This window comes from Telopea speciosissima, chromosome 9 (genome assembly GCF_018873765.1).
Source record: "Telopea speciosissima isolate NSW1024214 ecotype Mountain lineage chromosome 9, Tspe_v1, whole genome shotgun sequence".
NCBI classification, from domain to species: Eukaryota; Viridiplantae; Streptophyta; class Magnoliopsida; order Proteales; family Proteaceae; genus Telopea; species Telopea speciosissima.
In genome coordinates this window covers 16578127-16598066 of record NC_057924.1, presented here as the reverse complement: position 1 = coordinate 16598066, position 19940 = coordinate 16578127, and the positions used below count along the sequence as shown (strand labels likewise).

Here is a 19940-nt window from a genome sequence, read left to right as displayed (position 1 = left end):
CTCAAAGAGGCATTGAATCGCCCTCACCGCCGTGCAATCGCCCTCCCGCCACTGCATTCGCCCTCCCGCCGAGCAAGGGGTCTTGAATCGCTGACCGCCGGGAATGAAGACGGAGCAGAATGAAAGAAGAAGGGGTGGATTTGGTTTTTTTCGGCCACTCAGATGAAAGGAAGAAGGGATGGAATGATGGATTTGGGGTTTTCTCTCATTCGAAGGGATTAGGGCAGAAGGCAAGGGTCGGGAAATGGGAATCGGGATTTGGGGTTATTTCATTTTGGGTTTAATTTCGTTTTTTTTTACCTAAATGTTTTAATACATATTATACGCGCATTTTATACATGTATAATACTTCAAACCATAAAAGCCGTGTATAAATCCGACTCCGACGACTTATACGGGAAAACGTGACTTTTTGAATTAAACGTTTGGATCCACGTGGATTTACTAACTATGGGTACGAGTGTAAGACAGCCACGCAACCAACAGGTAGGGGACTTGCGAAAGCGACTCTTAATGGAATAGAGAAGGGTAAATATAGAATTAAATAAGAAAATAACAAAGAACACAACAAAGATGTTACCCATCGACTTGCGAATTACGACAAACCAGGGACAGGCGGTAACCAAGGGAGAAGTGGATTACCAAGGGTTTTATGGAAGAAGAAGGGGCAAATACCAGCCGCAATCAACTCAGCAATCGATAACCATGAGCAGCAAATCAGAGGTGGAAAATAATATCAATGATCTTTGATTTCAGCCTTCACAATAAACATTGCCTGACTTCTCGAGTGAGAGTCGTCTTCTACCTCCAGCTGAAAACCGGAGGTGGAAAACAATGTGTACTAGAGTCGTCTTCGATCAGCAAATAGTTGGTAGCAGCAATTGATGGGAAAAGAACTCCATAGGAGTATCAGCAGCAGTCTTCGATTCAGCAATTCGAAGTAGATATCGATCATATCGTGAAAGAGAAGGTTGTCTTCAACCTTGACACAATCAGGCAGCGGTAGCAGCAATATATCACAGCAGAAACAGAGACAGTTATGTACCATCGAAATAGCAAAAATCCTATATCTTCTTCAACTGGGGCTTTATATAATTTTTTTTCTTCTTCTTCTTCTTCTTCATCGCTCTATTACCATGTAACAATTTAAGAACTTGAGAACCAGAACTGGTGAAGAAGAAGAGAGCTGAGGGAGAGAATGGAAAGGGGGACTGACTAGAGAACGAACAATAGTCAATACTAGCAGTCCCCCCCCCCCCATAATGCCTTTATTTATACTCATCAGATTACCTAACCTCCCCCCCCCCCCCTCCACAATGTCTTTATTTATACTCATCAGATTACATAACTCTAGACTCCTATTTGTAATAGGAATCTGAGATGATATCTAAATACAACTCTAAGACTAAAATAGAAAGTAAACTAAGGACTCACAACTACACCACGATAGGGACACTCCCTCTATCGTGAGTAGTCTTTATCACTTTTGTGGAACATAATTAGTACTACCATAGTTGTCAAGGTGTTGCCTAGGCGTCTAGGCGGAATTTTTGGGCTCTAGGCGACTGTCGTCTCAGTGGTATCGAACCAGGTTTGGCCCTTATTTATGCCAAATGTCATTTAAGTAAATGATTTCCTTTACTTAAGATATTATTCATAAATAAGCAAAGGGTGAGTTAGTTTGTAACCAGACTTCTTTGTCCTCCATAAAATGACGTGGCAGTATAGTGAAAAACCTAATGATGTAATTTTGCAATGGAAAAGAGGGAGAGAGAACAGTTCGGTTGTTGGGGAGCAGGGGTGGAGGAGGGTGTGTGATGCAGATCCAAGCATCCACAAGAAAAAGCAGCCCTAAGATTAGGGCCTAGTAGTTGGAGCCTTAGTTATTTCCATACTTAGTTTATTTCAGCTTTAGTTATCTCCCATAGTTTTTTTTTTAGTTTAATTGTTAACTTAAATTGAACCGGTTCAGACAATGGTTCAATTTAAGTGAATTAATCCTATTGGTTGTTAGGTTCTTATTTCCTATTGGTAGTTAGGGAATCTTTCTTTTTAAGTGTTTTAATTCCATCCCTCCATGAATTTTAGAGGGAGAGCTTTTTAGATTGTAATTAGGATTCAGCCTAGGATTCAAATTCCTGGGGTGAATACGTTTTAGGCCTATGGCCATAGTATATATTAAAAAAATCGTGGGAGGCTCCCCCACAATTCAGATTTAAAAAAAAACTAACCTTTGTGTTGCTTGCTGCCATTGTTGCTGCTGTTTTGCTCCTTTGAGAGTGTGCCTTGTGAGTAATATCAAGATGAAGGGATTGGTGGATCTCCAATCGATTCCTTGCGTCTTGTAGACTGGAAGGATCTTCTTCTCATCTCCTTGCATCTTGTAGATCGGGAGAACCTCAATTCTGTCTTCAAAACTGCTGCCATTGAAGATTTAGTTTTTCAAATATTTTATTATTTCAGCATTAAACCTCCTTCTGACCACTCCCATCATTGCAACCCTAATTCCCCTCATCCCTCCTTAAAACCCAAACCTCTAAAACCTGTCTAGACCTATCCAGCCATCCAAATCCCTCTAAACTACAGCGAACCAACCTACTACTGTACCTAACACTTGACCAAAAGCCCGTCCCTGAAATCCAACTCTAAACCCTAAAACTCACCACACTCATCTTCCCCAAAACCAAAACTCAAAACCCTAATTTCCTAAATTTTGAATTTCCATTCAAGCCTCATTAAATCTACACTATTAGCTTCCTATAAACTTGCCTAGCTTTACCAAATAAAATCTAACCCCATTACCCTATCCTTAACCCTAGAATTTGACCTAAACCATTAAATCTGTCCAATTGGCCAACAGGTCCTGGTTATTTGGCTCCTAGTAGACCCTTGTCTATCTAGGACTACATTAGTGTGCAGTTACAGAAGGATAGGAGCGGAGGAAAGGGAAAGTAGTGGTGGAGGACGGAGGTGGGATGGGGGTGAGGGCTGGGGCGGAAGTCACCTTAGCCGATCTTCCCCGTAGCCGTTTCTCCAAGAGCTGGAGCAGCCACAACTATCTCTCTCACACACACTCAGTGAAATGGATTTCTTCTTTCAATTTTTTGGTTCGATTTTTTATGGTGTTTCTTTCTTGAAATGATGGGGGAAGGCTTGAATGGGATGGGATCTTTTTCATTGTTGTCTTTTGATGATATTAAACCCTCAATTTATACAGCCAGATTCTCCATCCCTCTCTCACAGTGAAATGGAATTCTTCGTTCGATTTTTTGGGTCGATTACTAACGGTGTTTTTGATATTCCTGTCTTTTGAATTGGAATATTGGATTGAAGACAAAAGCCTGCAGGAGGCACTATGATTCTAAAGGATATTCAGTTTTTAAGTTTCTATCATCACTTTTATTTGATTGAATAAATGTTGAAAAACCATTAATTGCCTAATAATTCTCTTTGAATTGCAGCAGTGCAATTTTCAAATTCCAGATCTGACAAACACATACATGTTAATGGCGACATGCAATTAGATGACCAAAGGTGAACCCCTCTACTCTCAAATACAACCGGAGACGTCTTCGATGGGTAAAGCAAGGGCGGGTCGGGGTGCGTATTCGTTGTAAGGAAAGGAGGGATGGCGAATTACAGGGGGAGGGTGGGACCAGGGGCGTAGAGCTGCAGGGGAAGGGAGAAGTTCGATTATCCGTCGGAGAAGCTCTCTGTTTAGCTACTGATGATGTAGGTTCTCCCCTTACTTTGTACGCCCTTCATGACTCATGAGGCAGCTTCCTTTGCAAGTTCTTGGGTGCCCTTTTGTAGGAAATGTAGGATCAATACTATCTACTCCGATGCATTCCTTTATGGGTCTGCCTATGTCAATGGTGATGGTACAGATCTTCATTCCGTGGGTTTTAGTCCAGAAGTCGAGAAAATGAAGGTGTTTCGGAGGGGAGAGGGAGGAGTGTAAAAGTACAAAATAGTCCTCACAAAAAAAATGAGGGAAATATAGGTAAGGGCAAAAAAAGAAAATAAAAACTGGTTACAATAACTTGTTGTAACCACCTTGGTTACAAACAGCTTTTCCCATAAGCAAATACCCCCTATTTGAATTAAAAAAAAGGTTAAAAAATCAAATTCCAAAATGATAAAAAGTCAACCCCCCTATTTGAATAAAAAAATAGATAAAAAATCAAATTCCAAAATGATAAAAAGTCAACCCCCAGTTCAAGAAAAAAAATTTTGAATTTTCGATGGTAGGTGGAAAATTCAATTTTCTAATGCTAGGGTTTTTCTCAAATCTAAAAATTTCATAAATCTTAATATGGTAAATATTGCTAAAAACCAAAACAGCACTAAATATTCATTTGTTTTTTTTATATCTAAAAAAAAAAATTTCATTCTGAGCGATTTTGCCAGCATTTGCGCACACCAAACAAGCTTTGGCCGGAACATAACTCTTTCAATATAAATCAGATTTAAGCAATATTGGATTTGTTAGAAAGCTGGTCTTGTGCTTTACCTAATACAAAAAGTCTCATGTAAAAATAAAATCATTTGACCAGTCAAACTTCTTAGAGAACCATAATATTTCTCTAAATCAAGAGCAATTTAATTACTTATAGATAAGATCATATTTCTATGAACAGTATAAACCAAATGTGATACTAGGTATACCAAGACAATGTCCAATTCCAAGAACAGTAATAACCAAATGTATGTTGTGATTATTTCAATCTTCCAATAGTTTGCTTCTTCAGTTCTATGTCTTTTAGTTCTATGTTGATTTTTGAGGAGTTGATGTGGCTTACTATTGATTTTTGATGACTTGATGTGGCTTAATGTTGATTTTTGAGGATATAAAGTATATAAAATAACATGCTAAATAATGTTAGAAAAGAGGAGAAATATAAATAACACCGGAGCACCTTGGTCGCCTAAACGCTTAGGCACCCCTCAACCGCCTTGACAACTATGAGTACTACTTCCCCTCCCTCCTCTTAATTTTGTTTGATTCTCCATGTTGCTTTTTCCAGTGAGGGAGCCAATTACCTCAGCAATGGTGCTAGTTCTTGCATTATAGTTATTTCTATTATTTAGATTTGACACCAATTCCCAAAAAGGTTCATAGAGCTGTACAAATTTGTGGCAGAGATTCAATTTGGATTGCAAAACCACACATAATCATCCATATCCATTTAAAATACAGTCTAATATCTCCTGAAGAAATGGAAAAATAAAAACCACAAGTATTCCTGCATACCATTTTCGAATTTTAAATATTTTGGTAACCCATCCATTAAAATTTAAAGCAATAAGATGCAATTATCTTAAGGGAGTCATTGTTTTTGTTAAATTAAAATTTATAGACACTGATATTTCCTCTAATAATATTTGTTGAAGTATATCGAGCTCATAGGGAGAAGAGGATATCTCGATTAGAATATTCCATTATTCTTGTCGAGATTCCCCTCCTCCTTATGAGTCTCTCCTATTTATGTTTATTTTTTTAGTTAGAGTTTCCTAGTACTAGTTGGAGTCTTTAGTTCTAGTCCTAGCTCTAGTTCTAATTTCCTATTGTAATTTGGAATCCTAATATGATTAGGAATTCCCTCTTACTGTAATCTGTTTAGTATAAATATAAGCAAGGTGAGGGAGACTGTCAAGTTCGACGGTTCTCTTCTCTTCTTCTCCATCTTTACGGTTCTGGTTTTCTATTAGTGTGCTTTGTTACAGTATTTATTCAACATATATAATCCAAGTTATGGTCTAATGATTCATCAGACTACCTTGAAGTTGTAAAAAAAACTAGGAGCTACATTGGATAGAACTTGGATAAAAGGTCCGATTTTCCTCTTCTAATCAGTTTTCTGTATTTGCTATCTTGAAAGTTCAATGAATTTAAAATGTAGTAAATCAGTTAAAATAGTTGATCTGATCCAGTTGTTCCAAAGCAAGGGAAAACAAGGAGTCAAACTGATCAATTTGTTTCTTTTGGTAATATGAAGCTAAAGGGAAGATCCATATACATATATGAAACACAAAATCTTATGGTTGAATGTGGAAGGTACAAATGCACTGTTGTCATGGATACCTAGGAAGCTGGGTTCCTGATATATTGTTCTTGCAGGTGTTCGAATTGAAGTAGGTAGTGATATACATCAGTAAAAGGGACCGGGTCTTTTACTCTGGCCAGGAGAGGAAGGAAGGTGAGGAAGGATGAACAAAAAGTTTGGAGGAGGGACGCAACCAATTGGAACACCATCGCTAGCATGGTCATCCGTTGTGGTCGTTGTTTCACTTTTAGCAGGTGCCTCTGTTGTGCACAATATCTTCAAGCCTGACCTGGTAAATCACTCTTCTCCCCTTCTCCACTGGGAAAGTTTCTGCCGACCCTGTTTGGGTTCCAAATACATAATGAAAAGGTTTCCTTTATACAACTATTTTCTAACTTTATGGAATTGATGCAGACATTGCCAGCAGTGGAGAATGTCACTGAGACCAAGGAACATTCCCTAGGAAAAAAATGACTAGCCCTCTCTTCGAGGCCCAATATGGATCCAGTTCAGTTCTTAGATCATAAGACTATGTAACGCAGATTGGAGTTTCTGAACTCTAACGTACCAAAATGATGCAGGTTCGGATGGTTCCTTTGTGAATTCAGATTTTGACTTTGTTTCATCTTTAAACTTAATTATCACATTTTTAATGTACTCTCTGTCATACCCTGTTCTTCTGGGTTCCTTTCAAGATGAAATGTACAAGAATTTCATCCAAGTAATCCTTGAACTGATGAATCCTTTATATTTTTATGTGTTAATATCCAAGATATAATGCTCCCTATGGAACAGTTCAGGAACTGTGGCAATGTTTGGAATGTTAGTAATGGATAGAAAAGAGAAAGAAAAACATAATAAGATAAATAAAAAATCTTGATGAAAGTAATATTTTGAGTAACTATTGCTTTCATGGCTTTTATGTAATATATTTGAGAGAAATCCATCAATTTTACTATCTATTATCTATTTACATTATGGGATGATTTTCTTTTCACAAGAGTGCAATTGGGTGCAGGCTGTGCTCAGACAAATGGGGCGGGATGGAGCGGTCATTTCGACCATTCAAGGGGGCGTGCGGTCATTTTGCCCACCCCCATGTGTCTGGGCACATCTTGCACCCTAGTGCGGAGAAATTTTCTCTAACAGGATATATAAATGGAGTTGGGAAAGCAACATGAAAGCAATGCATATCTTAATTTTATTGAAATAGAAAAGATATAATATATATAACCTTGCTACTGCATAGCTTAATTTTATTGGAATAGAAAAGCTATATTATATTTAACCTTGCTACCCTTAAATCCACACCCCTCCCCCAAAAAAAAGTAAAATTCAAAGCACATCCCTATGAGAAGGTGTGATTTGATCCCATTACATGGCTACAACCAGCCAAAACCCTTACTAGCTGGTGATTGCTTCTAATTTGGCTCTTAATTTGGTAAAGATTCAATGATATGAATAGTAATCTTGTGTTGATGAAGAGAACGAGTCACCTTCAACAGTAATAATATGTAAAAGTAAAGTCTGTCCAAGAATCAAGTTCTCATTTAGGCATGAGCTTCAATTAACTCCATGAAAGAACACCTATTACTTTCAAGACCTACAATCCATCGGTCTCTCCCAAATTTATCATTGAGCTTGGGGTTGGCTTATCTAATTATTTAGCAAAGAGCTGTTACCTAGTGGTCAATGGTTCGAGTTTGGAAACAATCTTTCTGTGAAAAGCAGGGGTAACGTTGCATTCATTATGACCCTCCCTAGACCCTGCAGTGTCGAGAGTCTCATGTATTGGGTACACCTTTTTTATTGAGAATGGAGACAAAAAAAAAACATGTATGGACATGGTAAACAAAAAAAGTGGTGTTGGGGAAGGAGGTTGAGTAGGGTTTTAAGAATCGAATTGTATCCTTGACCGATCCAGATCAAAATTAGATGAGGCCAATTGTAATTTTTCTCATTCTGGCTGAGGCCGATCATGTATGAAAATACCCTATATGCATGGAATATGCTGATTCTGAGGTTGATCCGGACTGATCTAGGCCGATTCCAATCCAAAACCGATCTGGATCCTTATTATGTGTGTTTTTTATCCTGTTGAGGAAGAAAGGTAAAGAGATTATAAAATTCTCGAAGAGATGTGAATAATTTACATTAGTATGAAATAGCATTTTTGTAGTATTGTGAAACTTATAAACTAAACTCTTTACTTGTTTCAAGTTGGAAATTGACCAATGAAATGCGTGTGGGTCCTCTGTTACTTAGGCTGTGTTTAGTATGCATTCCAGGTCAATTTCGCATTCTCAGACGATAAAAACAACTATTTTTATCACCCAAGAATGCGAAATTGACATGGAATGCATATCAAACACAACCTTAAACTCACCCATACATGCCTGTTGTCATGAATATATGATCTCTTGGGGGGGGGGGGGGGGAGTTAATTAACAGAAAAATATGAACTGATTAATTGGAATGATTAAGTTTTTCTAGTTGCTCCTGAGTCCTCTTTTTTTTCCTTCTATAAAGTCACCGATTAATTCTCAATTGAGAGGCTTTACAGCTCCCTCTCACCCCAAAGTTATGTCACATAGATTGATTATTTTGTGAGTAGAACCATTAAATGATGAATCTTAAAGATGTGTAATTTGTCAAATTTGATGGTCTATCTTATAGTATATTATTTTCATGAATATAGTTTTTCTTTTTTAATGGTTTCCATATTCTATATTTGAAAAAAAAAAAGTGGTTTCTTTATTCAAATAATAAATTTTGTATCATAAATTAACTCTTGCATGATAGGCTGAGAATGTTAAATTAGACTAAAAATCAACCAATCTAGACAATAGTCAAAAGGAAGCGAAAACTATCCCACCCTATGTTGCTGGTTAAAAGCCAATCTTACCTTTTAATCTAAATATTTCATTGAATTTTGGCTAATAAAATGGTTTAACAAATGCATTATAGTAAGGCTATCTATAAGAGAATTATTTCCATATATTTTATAGCTAATATGGGTATGGTTTTAGAATATAGAAATATGGGTTCAATTATCCTAGCCGTTGGTCATTGCATGCCTAATTGGGCGATCTCCTCATTGGAGAGGAGTCGAATCCGTCTGATTACCTAACCAAACAATATCAATTAGGCCTGACCGAAATCGAGTGGGATATGGATGGAGTCTCACTTAGTAAAGAGAGTTTTAGATTTGTTGAACAAGCCGGTTGTAAATTAATTTCTCTCTCGTCTCAAACATTGCTCATCAGATCTCATCTTTGGCTCTTCGCTCTTGAATCCAAAACCAAAAATCTTTATACATGGAGATAATGTACGATAAAGTAGGCCATCAAATTTGACATAGTACACATCTTTAAGATTTATCATCCAATGGTTCTACTGACCAAATAATCAATCTATGTGACTTAACTTAAGAGTGAGAGGCAACTGTAAAGCCTCTCAATTGAGAATTAAATGGTGACTTTATAGAAAAAAAAAGAACTAAATAGCAACTAGAAAAACCTAATCATTCCAATTAATCAGTTCATATTTTTCTGTTAATTAACCCCCCTCCCAAGAGATCATATATTCATGACAAACCATGGACACGTTTCTATTTGGTCATTTAGTTTCCGATCCACAAGGTTAAAGGAAATTGGTATAAGTAGTCTATATTTGGGATTTAAACGGGTTAATAGATTAAAAGGGCTATAAAGGATTCTTAAACAGGTGAATGAATTGAGTTCCTCTCCAGAGAACCCAGCACGTCTAGGGAGCATCTAGCCGTTGGGTTGTGCCACACACATCCTTAGGTATGCATCGATATGCGTGCAGTACAACCCAACCTTTGGATGCCCCCTGGGCACTCCCTGGGCGCTGAGCTCCCAAGAGAGGAGTCGGATCCTTAATTAGATAGGTTTTTTTCCCATTTACATAGGATAAGAAAATGCTAACTGGTGGTGTAGCCTTGCACCAGCATGATAACCAATGAAAGTATGTGCAGAAGGATTGTTTTGGATGCGCTTTTAATGTCATTGGGCTGAACGATATTTTCGTGCACAAAAGCATTGATTTGCGTCTAGGCGCTGCAACCACGTTAACCACGCGAGCGGTTTTATTAGCATGTAACCTATATTGAATGAAAGTTTGGATTAGTGATTGTGGATTCTTAGGGTGGAGGGGAAAGTGGCGGGAAGAAAACAAAACGAAACGAAACAAAGGGAGCCATAAAACCTTGGTTGAAATAAATCTCCAATTGCGTCTGGTGTTGTAGCAGTGTCTTTAAGAGGGAAGAGTTGCGACTGCGATGGGAATCATACGAGACAACACTGTCTTCGGAGTTCTACCGGAGGCTAACGTTTTCGCGGTTGACTATCCAGGTTACCCTACATCAACCTCCCGGGCCATAGAGACTCTTGGAGGTCTTGAAGGAATCAGTAAGGTATTAATCAGAAGCTTTCCCAATTCTCTGTATTGATTGATTTGATGTTTTAAGGTGTGAACTTGTCTATGATTTTGATTTTATTTGCTCTGTGATATACTCTTGATTAACTAATTGATGGGTTGTGCTCAAGGGATTATTTGTTGAGTAATTCTATTTTTAATAATTATTTATTTTCTGGAAGGGGGTGGCTTGGGGTATTGTTGGGTGTTATTTCAAGTATTTGAAAACTCTAGAAGATGGATAAATGATTAAGTAAACAATTAGTCTCCGTTGTAGAAACCAGCCTGTCGTAGACGGGGGGGGGGGAATTGGGTTTTGTAGGAAAGAGGGGAACCTATGCTCTTTCTGCTTCTATTTTGGAACATTTATAAAATGAAGAAGAATTGAGTATAGAAGAGGAACCAACCCCTGCCTTTACATTACTTCCCAACCCCCCCCCCCCCCCCAAAAAAAAAAGAAAAAAAAGAGAAAAAAAAAAGAAAAAGAAAAAAAAAAGAGAGAGAGGTCCGAATAGGAAAGATGTCTAGGTGCTGTCTAGCTGCCTGTTCAAGTGGTTGCCCTGGAACAAATTCTTATAGGATATGATTTCTTTAATCTTGAACATGGTAGTTGTGTTTGAGTGGTTTTGAATGGTCATGCAATTAAAACTAAGACTGGTAGGTGAGATTAGAAAGTGGAAATTGAGCTCATAGAGAGGAGATATGATCGTCATGAGCTCATTTTTGGTGGAAAATATAATGGTTTACTCAGCCTCTACACTAGTACAAGTATGTAGCAGTAAATTTTTATAAAGAAGGTTTAGAAAGATAATGTAGTTGAAATTCAATTCAAACATCCAAAGAAATGTAGAGAGTTCATTGAATGGAGAAGGCCATGGCTGGGGGTGCTTTTGGATGTAGTGACTGCAACAGGTCATGTTTTCTCTTGGTGGGTTTTTGGCCTACAACGAACAAGACTGGTTAAGTTAACCAACCCCACCTTTTCATGCAACTCACTTACAAATGCCAAGTGGGTTGGGCAAGGTTGGGCTTTAGGCAAATTTCATTTCCTTGTTCTTTTTCTTTTTGCACTTTGCATAAATAGCCTAAAGAGTGGTTGTGCTAGGTTTATAAGTTTATTACAACCCAAGAGTGGGGAGGGAGTGAATCAGTTATTGAAAGACTTTGGAAACTTTCCACAAGTAACTCGAGTTTTCCAATTAGAATGTGGAAACACAAGCAATCACACATGGAAGACACAAAATTTGTTGTGGTTTGGTCCCCTTGACCTACCTCCACTCCCAAGAGCTCCTCATTCTTGGATTTCCACTATCAACGATTGGTCTTCATTGGTGCCAATCAAACCTTACATGTTTCCATGGGCTCACAACAAATCCAGTAGTTTCACAAGATCAATACTTTCAACCCAATCCTTTCACAGTGAATAATATCCCATACACACTCACAATAGAGTTGTTAAGTTTTGCAGCTCAATTACAATTCCTCTTAATAGGCCAATCTTTAATTAAAGAACACTCAAGGACCCTCACTCTAGGGTAGATATACAAATCCATGTACAAATGATTTCCGCAATTTTAAGAGCCCAATATTCTTGGTGTTTTGACAGAATTTTGGCTTAATGGTTGTTATTGGCAAAAGGCCCTCTGCTATATATAGCTAATCTTTAACAATTAAATAATTATCTCTTTTTTGATTGTTGGAGTTTTTGCAGTCGACCCTGAGAGTACGTGGTCGAGCTTGGCAAGAACCATTGATTCCAATGGCTTGTTTTTTGCCAACGAATCTCAGGGCGGCTGACTCTGAGAGTACACAGCAGACCTTAGCAGTCAACCATGTAAAATATGGAGTTCGACCCTGAACATCCGAAGCCCAAACCCCAGCCTCTGGAACTTCCATCCACGGGCTGGAGGGTTACCTCATGTTCTTCCTTCTTGCTCTTATGCCTTGTTTTGATTTTCAGCATTTCTTCAGGAGCGTGACTTGGCTTTTTTGTTTAATGATATTCCCAGGTATTTTAGTCCATGTGACTTGTCTAATTAAATATCTAAGCTGTTCTATGTGACTTGATCAAGTCTGGTCAAGTCCCCAACTCTGGGGCTTCAACCATTAGTTCCATTTCGACAATTTTACTATCTAAGTACTTTGGGCCTATTAGGACTATGGGAACCTTACAACTTTGGATTACCAAATATAACAACATGTTTGAAATAAATCCCAAGTCTAGAAACCCAAGTATAGCTACTCTTCAAAGTCTTGATTCCATTTGAAGCTTGGTTGAGTGCTTGACACTTTGGCTTCTTGTCACTTGAGCTTGTTATATGATCTCCAAATAATTTGAATCTTCCCTTCACTTGTGTTTGAGATGTCCTATTGATTCTCTTGCTTAGTGATGCATTTGGCTTGCTTGGCTTGTAGTGCTTATGCTCTAATACTGAGGGAGGAGAAGCAAGAATGATGCTTACTCTGTTAGAAGTTATGTAATAAGGGTAGTTTAGGAACTAGTCTGTGGAGAAGTCTCTCCAACACAAGAAATTCACAACCAAAATCTCTCTCCCTCCATTCTCTTGTCCTCTTCTTCCTCTCTTCCTCATCTCTTTCTCCTTCAACTTCTCCTCCTTCTGTTACTTGCATCTCTAACCAAAAATCCAACTTGGTATCAGAGCTTTAGGTTTGAGAGTCGTATCAATCCTCTTTCCCTATTCTTTTTCTCTCTTTGGAATCCTAGACGCAAGGGATTTCAAGGAAGAGGCTCTTATGTAAACAACTTGCTGAAGAGGTATGAAATAGGTTCTATACACCCTATTTAAGTGATTGAAGATGATCCTTGAACTGTATTGAAGCTCCCTTGAAGTTTTGAAGCTAAACAAGCTACAACTAGGGTTTCTGCCAGCTCAAAGTTGCAGGCTCTGTCTCTCTCTTTCTTGGCATGTGTTTGGATCTTGGAACAGCTCATTAGGATCGTACAAGGGTACTCATTATGCCCCATGTGTTCCTTCTTGATGAATGGGGATCTTGTTTGAGCATAGCTCATTTTCGTGGGGCCTTTTTTCTGCCTAGGTAAAATCGAAACTGCTGCTACTCTCTTTTTCTTGCATTTGGAGTGTCATGGACTTCTCCCTTGGTTGAGGAGTGATTATGGACACCTTTGTTTGAGGTCTTGGAACTTGTTTAAGTGGGTGTTGCTTCTTGGAAGGTGTTAGGGTGAAGTTTAGTCCAGCTTATACCTGTTTTCTGCCCTGCTGGAATTTTTTTCTTGTGTTTGGAATCCTTATTTGGGTTGAGTGTGTACTCCCCACTTTGTTTGGACTCTTGTGTATGGTTAAGTGCCATTTTCCCTACAATATGATTGATTCTGACGTCTCTGGGCTTGGTTCGGCTGATTCACAACCTACTCCGACAGCCCCTCAGTTTGTCTTTGAGAACTCACACCGACAGATCTCCATTGTGAAATTAGATAACACCAACTATTTAGATTGGTCCCACTCAGTGAAGTTTTCCCTTAGGAGCAAAGGGAAACTTGGGTATATTACAGGTACCATTATAGCCCCAAAGCCTGGTTCTCCTGCCTATGAGAAATGGGAGACCAAAAATTCCACAGTCATGACATGGCTCATCTTCTCCATGAAGCCTGAGATTGGGAGAAGGACCTTGCTGGGCTGGTTTTGGGGCTTGTTCCTGCGGGTACATATGGACATGCTTGAATAGAAACTACCATACCTAGCAATTAGTGACAATGGCAACTTATTGTGAGAGGGAGTAAGAAACAAGTCCGTGCTTTTTCATCAATCACAGACATGTTAGCAGTCACCAAAATATAAGTCAACATACAATATTCCAACAGTTGATAATAGAGAGAAACAAAAGAATTACTCACTAACTATGCCCATGTGTTATTTGTAGGTACGCTGCTTGCAGTCAAACGACTCAAACTGTTTGCAGTCAAACGACTCAAACCGTTTGGAGCTTCGTTTTCGTCCTGAAGATCCATACTCACATCCTGCTTATGGAGAGTGTCATTCCTCTAATAATTTATTACTTAAAATATCCAAAATGAAATGCAGTGTTGATCAAGATGCTGGAACTTCCCGAGGCATGTCTGTATGTTCATCTGCAGACATGACCAGTTCAGGGCCAATACCTTCCTGTCCTGAATCTGGAACAAAGGGACAACAAAGAAATTTAACTGAAAATGAAATGGCATTCAATAATGAAGGCGGTGAAGTCCGGATTCATGAAGAACCCGCAAACCTATCTGCAGATATTGTTGCTCGTGTGTCAGAGGTCTACCACTTTAGTGGTAAGAGCGACTTGTTACCACAATCTTTATCTTTTCCTTCTGTTTTCTCCCCGACCCCTTCCCTCCTTACCTTCCAGGAGCTTTGTTGATCTTTTACTGATTTTCACTGAAGGAATGGTGGACTACCAACATGTTCTTGCTGTTCACGCTGATGTCGCTAGGAGAAAGAAGAGACACTGGAAAGAAGTGGACCCTCTCTTTGGTTAAGCTTATATGGCCTCATGCCTTCGTACTTGAGGTTTTAGCATGGAACTTTTTCCTGATATTTTACTTACAAGGTTATTTCCCGACCCCTTCTTTTAATTGTTTTGCAGAGAAGGGTGGTCTTACGGACTTAGATCGGGAGGATTTAATGGTTTTGATGCCCCCACTTTTCTCACCGAAGGATGTACCAGAGAAACTAGTGTAAGATACTTTAGCTTATTTTTACATTAGTTCATGTTGCTTGTTTAATCTTTTGTTCTTTTATGATTATTAATTTTGAAACAGTGGGGAGCTCTTATTTGTGATATTGTTTATTATAACCTTAAAATTTTAGCTGTTTTATGTACAACTAATATCTTTGTCTGCTTTCTTTTATTTGCCTACTAAATAATAGATTGATCTCACGAAAGCCTGACTTGTCCTTAACAGTAGCTTTTCTTAAATCATGATTCCTTGAAATAAGAGCATTGAGGTTTCAAGGTGAATCTGTTTGTAGAAATCATTATTTAAAAAGTGGAAGTTTGTTTTCTGTCCGGGAGCATGCCCTATGCTCCCGGACCCCTGTGTCTATGTCTTTCCTCCTCCCTGTGTAATGACTTCCCTGCCCCCCCTTTAATTATACCAAAGGGGGGTACGAGTGGGTGTTTCCTGCCAGCTAGCGTACGCTCCTGGAAAGGAAACACTCTCCCTTAAGAAATATATTGCTTGTCTTTCCATTTGTATCTCCTTGATCTTTAAATTCTGTTGCTTGCCTTGTGAGTCTTTTGATTCTTTTAAAGCTGTAGGAAACCATGAGTAATATCAGGCATAATCAAACCTCCCCTCCCAAAAATATATATATTTTTTCATTACCCCTTGAGGGGGTGTACGGAGAAGAGTGGGCTAGGCACATTGTGATGCACTGTGGCACTCCCAATGATATCCGTAATTTCATACTTATGGCCCACATCTATACAATTAGGAAATTCAATAAGCATTTATGATATTATTTAACTCTTTTCATTTTCTTAATTCATATTTTCTTATGAATATATGTTATAATAAAATGAGAAATTCATATGCTTAATGCCACAGGTTTCTTTACTTGATACTAGCTAAATGGGAAACTGCTGGCAAACAACAGTCCATGGGATCATCTAACACATGAATCAAGTGTCGATCCAGTTGGGTTCACAAGTATTAGAAAAATTTGGGTATCCCATGGTCGCCCATAGGCACCCTATTTAAATTATAGGGTTTCCCATGGTCGCCCATGGGAACCTTGGTGTAACTCAATTAGGGTTTGGAATAAAAATTTATTACCAAACCCTCTCTTTTCTTATCCCATAAAATTGTGGGATCCACAAGAAGAGAGAATATCATCTCCTTTCCATCCCATGGAGAGAGGGAACCATCCCATACCCAAATGCGTAGCGGAAAATAGATCGATTCACATTTCTTTCACATCCCATGATTATCAAATAATTAAAAACACTTAATTTATAAAATAAACATCAAGATCTGCTAACCTGTTGAGCCTCAAGTGTTGTTCCTCCTCTAAATAATGGTTCTTCTCCTAACGAGCTGATCAACAAAGCCCTAATCTGGATCTCCTTGATGCAAGTAGAAGATCCCTAAGTCAAACCAGAAAAACCAGGTTTTCAAAACCCTAACCAGATCTCAAAGCTCTAGAGAGCAAAAGAGCAAAAGAGAAGGAGAAAGGAGAGAGAGTGCCTGCGATTTTTTTAGAGGGGGGCAGAAAAATTTGTCCAACCTTGGAATAATGGGTTCTGCACCCCCTCTGGTGTGTTTAAATAGGTGAGGCTTTAAGAGCCTCCCTCATTCTCAGTGAGAGTCTGACTCTCTCTCTCCTGTTTGACTTGAAACCCTAATGGGCTCAAGTGATGGGCTTCTAATTAGTGAAGAAGCAGAATCTAAAAAGGAATAATTTTAATTAATTAATTTAAACATTAATGGGCCTATTAATTAATTAGCATCAAGCCCATACTAGTTTAAATAAATCAATTGATAATTAGCATATCCTAGAAATACCCCTGCATATCAAATCTGCACCAACCCTCTAGTAAACAACATCATCTTCATAGAATCTAGGGCATGTACACTAGTATTGCCAAACCCCATTCCATGGTACATGTCCGTGACGGAGCGTCTGTGTACGTGATCGGAATCCGCAAAACTCGATTACACTCTTTAATCAACTACATAATTATAAGTTATCATTTTATGTGAAAATATGTTTTGAAAAACCATTTAACAAAACGGTACAAGATCCTGATTCAAATCCGACCATTCACAGACTAACTCCCCTTGATGTTCCTCAATCGAGCAGTGGAGACCATGTTGAGTGACTCTTTCACTCACATAATATTTACGCATTCCCAGAACACCAGCTTTAGTTCTCTTGAACCACAATCATTGGTGAACCAAAGAATACGCTCACATTATACAGTGACAAGGCCCTCTCAAGTACTGGGTCTCGGTGACACATGTCTATCCTAAACCTACATCTGACAGTAATACATGAGGGAATCGACAAAATAAGATTCTTTGCCAATACACACATCAACATGTGCGTACTCGCATTCGTACCCCAACATCAAACATGTCTAGGCATACCCAATGCGACGACCATATGATAAGGGCTGCCCAACCCAAACCCTAGTCGTGACTACCAATTTAAAGTAATACTTATGGACATACATTGCTTAAAAAATTTATATTGCATGTGATCATATTAAACAAAAATGTATGAAATGTTTAATACATAATAAACCGGGTTAATGGATACACATATCCAACAACAACTTAATCCGTTTTCATTTTCCAATGTACTAATAAATCAAAGTAGCCAAAAGGTGGAGAAGTCCTATAAATGTCAGGTTCAGGCCTGCCTGTCATCTTTTTCAGGTGCCATATAAGCTGCCATGTGATAGATTTGGGGTGCATTCCACTGATCCATACAATAAGTACAAAAATTATGTTATTTACTTTTACAATCTGTCCTGTTATGTAAAATCTCAGGTTTGGGCTATATGATGTATGCTGATCTAGGTCCTTAATGACATGCCATGCAACATATTCGAGGGATCAAGACTTGTACACAAAGGGCTGGCATGTTAATGATTATGGCAATTAAAATTTAGCATGGTCATGTCATTTAAAAAAAGTTAGCTCTAAACTTTAATATCTTTTGAAACTTTATTTGAAATATTCTTCTTGATCATTCAAATTAATTGACAAAAAGCATACCATTCAATTAATGATGCTTTTCAATCACAATAGTGGATCCCCATCTTCTTATTATGGAACACATGGCAAATTGTAATTATTCTGATTTAATTTTTTTTGAAAAGGTTAGTATAACTTAACAGTTGCCCTCACTTAATGCATTGGAAGTGGGGTCAACTGTAAGTTGGAGAAATTGGAGAAATTTGTTAAGCACTTATGGTAACAATATTTTCAGTCTCCTGAAGAGAAAGATCCTGTCTACTGCCCTCATGACATAATATAGCGTCCTTGGCAACTGTTAATTTTTTCTTCCCTTTTTGATCTGCTTTTTCGTTTTTTCATGATGTCTTCAGTTTAAGACCACCGGCTGCATTGAGTTTGAAAAAGAAGAAGGAGGGAGTTGTGCAACACCGTTGGGAGGTAAATGCTTATGTTAGCTGAAATTATAGGATGTTCTTGTTTATAGGTGTTTGGAACAATGCTAAACTTATACCTCATGAACAAGGCTTGAATTCTATTAAGAAGTTGGTTTGTGTATCGGATTCAAGTGTTAACTAGAATAAACTACTTCAAACATTCATAATTCTAATATAGGACATGCCTAACCATAGAACTTTCTTGTTATTTCTTCAACTGTTAGTGATTCTTTTGCCTTCCTCTAATAGTAATCTACGAACAACATTTTTAAAGTGATTAAGATGCTTTAAAAAAAAAAACCCTTGTCTAGGAGTCAGAATCTCTTCTTTCGGAGATAGTATGTATTAACTGAAAAAGAGATAAGATTTAAAATGGAGTTGAATAGCCAACCCCATTTTAGTTGGGATAAGGCTGAGTTGTTGTATTTAAAATGGAGTTCAATGTAAAAACAAGATTTTCTTTGTCAACCCCATTTTGTTGTGATAAGGCTTATTTGAGTTGATTATATAGCTATAAAGTTTCGTTCATATATCTTTGCTTTATGCTCTTCCTCTTTCTTATCTTTTAACAATATAAGGTGATCTTGGGAGTGACATCAATCTGTAATGAATAGTGTGAACCTTATGTATAAGGGGATCAACTAGGTTGTGAGGCCTGAGTGAGTTTGTTGAGTGCCCATCCACTGGTAGGCCCCTCGCCAAAAGGTACATAGGCATGTGATTGTAGGGTATTTATAGACATACGTAATATATCAGAGTTGAGAAGATAATGTAGAAGCTAGTTCAACTAAGAACCAACAAGATCGATGTATGACTGTGTGATGTAGGACAACACATTAAGAAAAACAGGCCAAAATACTGTTCACGTGAACAAGGTCACAGCCCCTTATTTTGCCTTGGTGAGAATATTATTAGAAGATACTTGATGGAGACCACATGAGAATCCAAGCTTTGACAAGAAAGAGGATCGGTTGCTAGAAGACTTGAAGATCTGATTTTTTGTTACTATTTTCTTAGTAGTACTTAGTTACTAGATCTATTAGTTTCTATTTTAGTTATTCTTGCATGTGGCTGAACTATAAAGTCTAGTAGTTTCTAATTTTAGTTATGTTTTAGTAGTTTCTATTTCTCTACTTTCTATTTTAAAAAGTTTCTATTTTTATTGTAAGCTTGCCTAAGCTATTAATAGGCCCCCTATTGTAAGGAAACAACAGATTTTGGAGAATAGAAATTTCAGGCGATGTTGCCATCGGTTATGGGAGAAATTCCAGGTTTCAACAGCTGGGATAGCTGTGGGTGAGAGACCCA

The 19940-nt window shown here is 38.0% G+C and overlaps 1 protein-coding gene and 1 long non-coding RNA gene across 3 annotated transcripts in view; both read left to right on the top strand.

Moving 5' to 3' along the window:
* The first annotated feature begins 6122 nt into the window (after positions 1-6122).
* LOC122640506 lies at positions 6123-6797 on the top strand. Its single transcript, XR_006329674.1, has 2 exons — positions 6123-6339; positions 6462-6797. It is a non-coding gene; the product is annotated as an uncharacterized LOC122640506 (long non-coding RNA).
* Positions 6798-10271: 3474 nt separating this feature from the next.
* Positions 10272-19940, top strand: part of LOC122640464 (transcription factor tau subunit sfc1-like) — a 43434-nt gene continuing 33765 nt past the window's right edge. For both annotated transcript variants that reach the window (XM_043833670.1, XM_043833669.1), the window contains exons 1-5: positions 10272-10485; positions 14388-14784; positions 14897-14986; positions 15099-15189; positions 18570-18636. In XM_043833670.1, the coding sequence (XP_043689605.1) occupies positions 10351-10485; positions 14388-14784; positions 14897-14986; positions 15099-15189; positions 18570-18636 (780 nt within the window). In that variant the 5' untranslated portion in view covers positions 10272-10350. The remainder of the gene's footprint in view (positions 10486-14387; positions 14785-14896; positions 14987-15098; positions 15190-18569; positions 18637-19940) is intronic.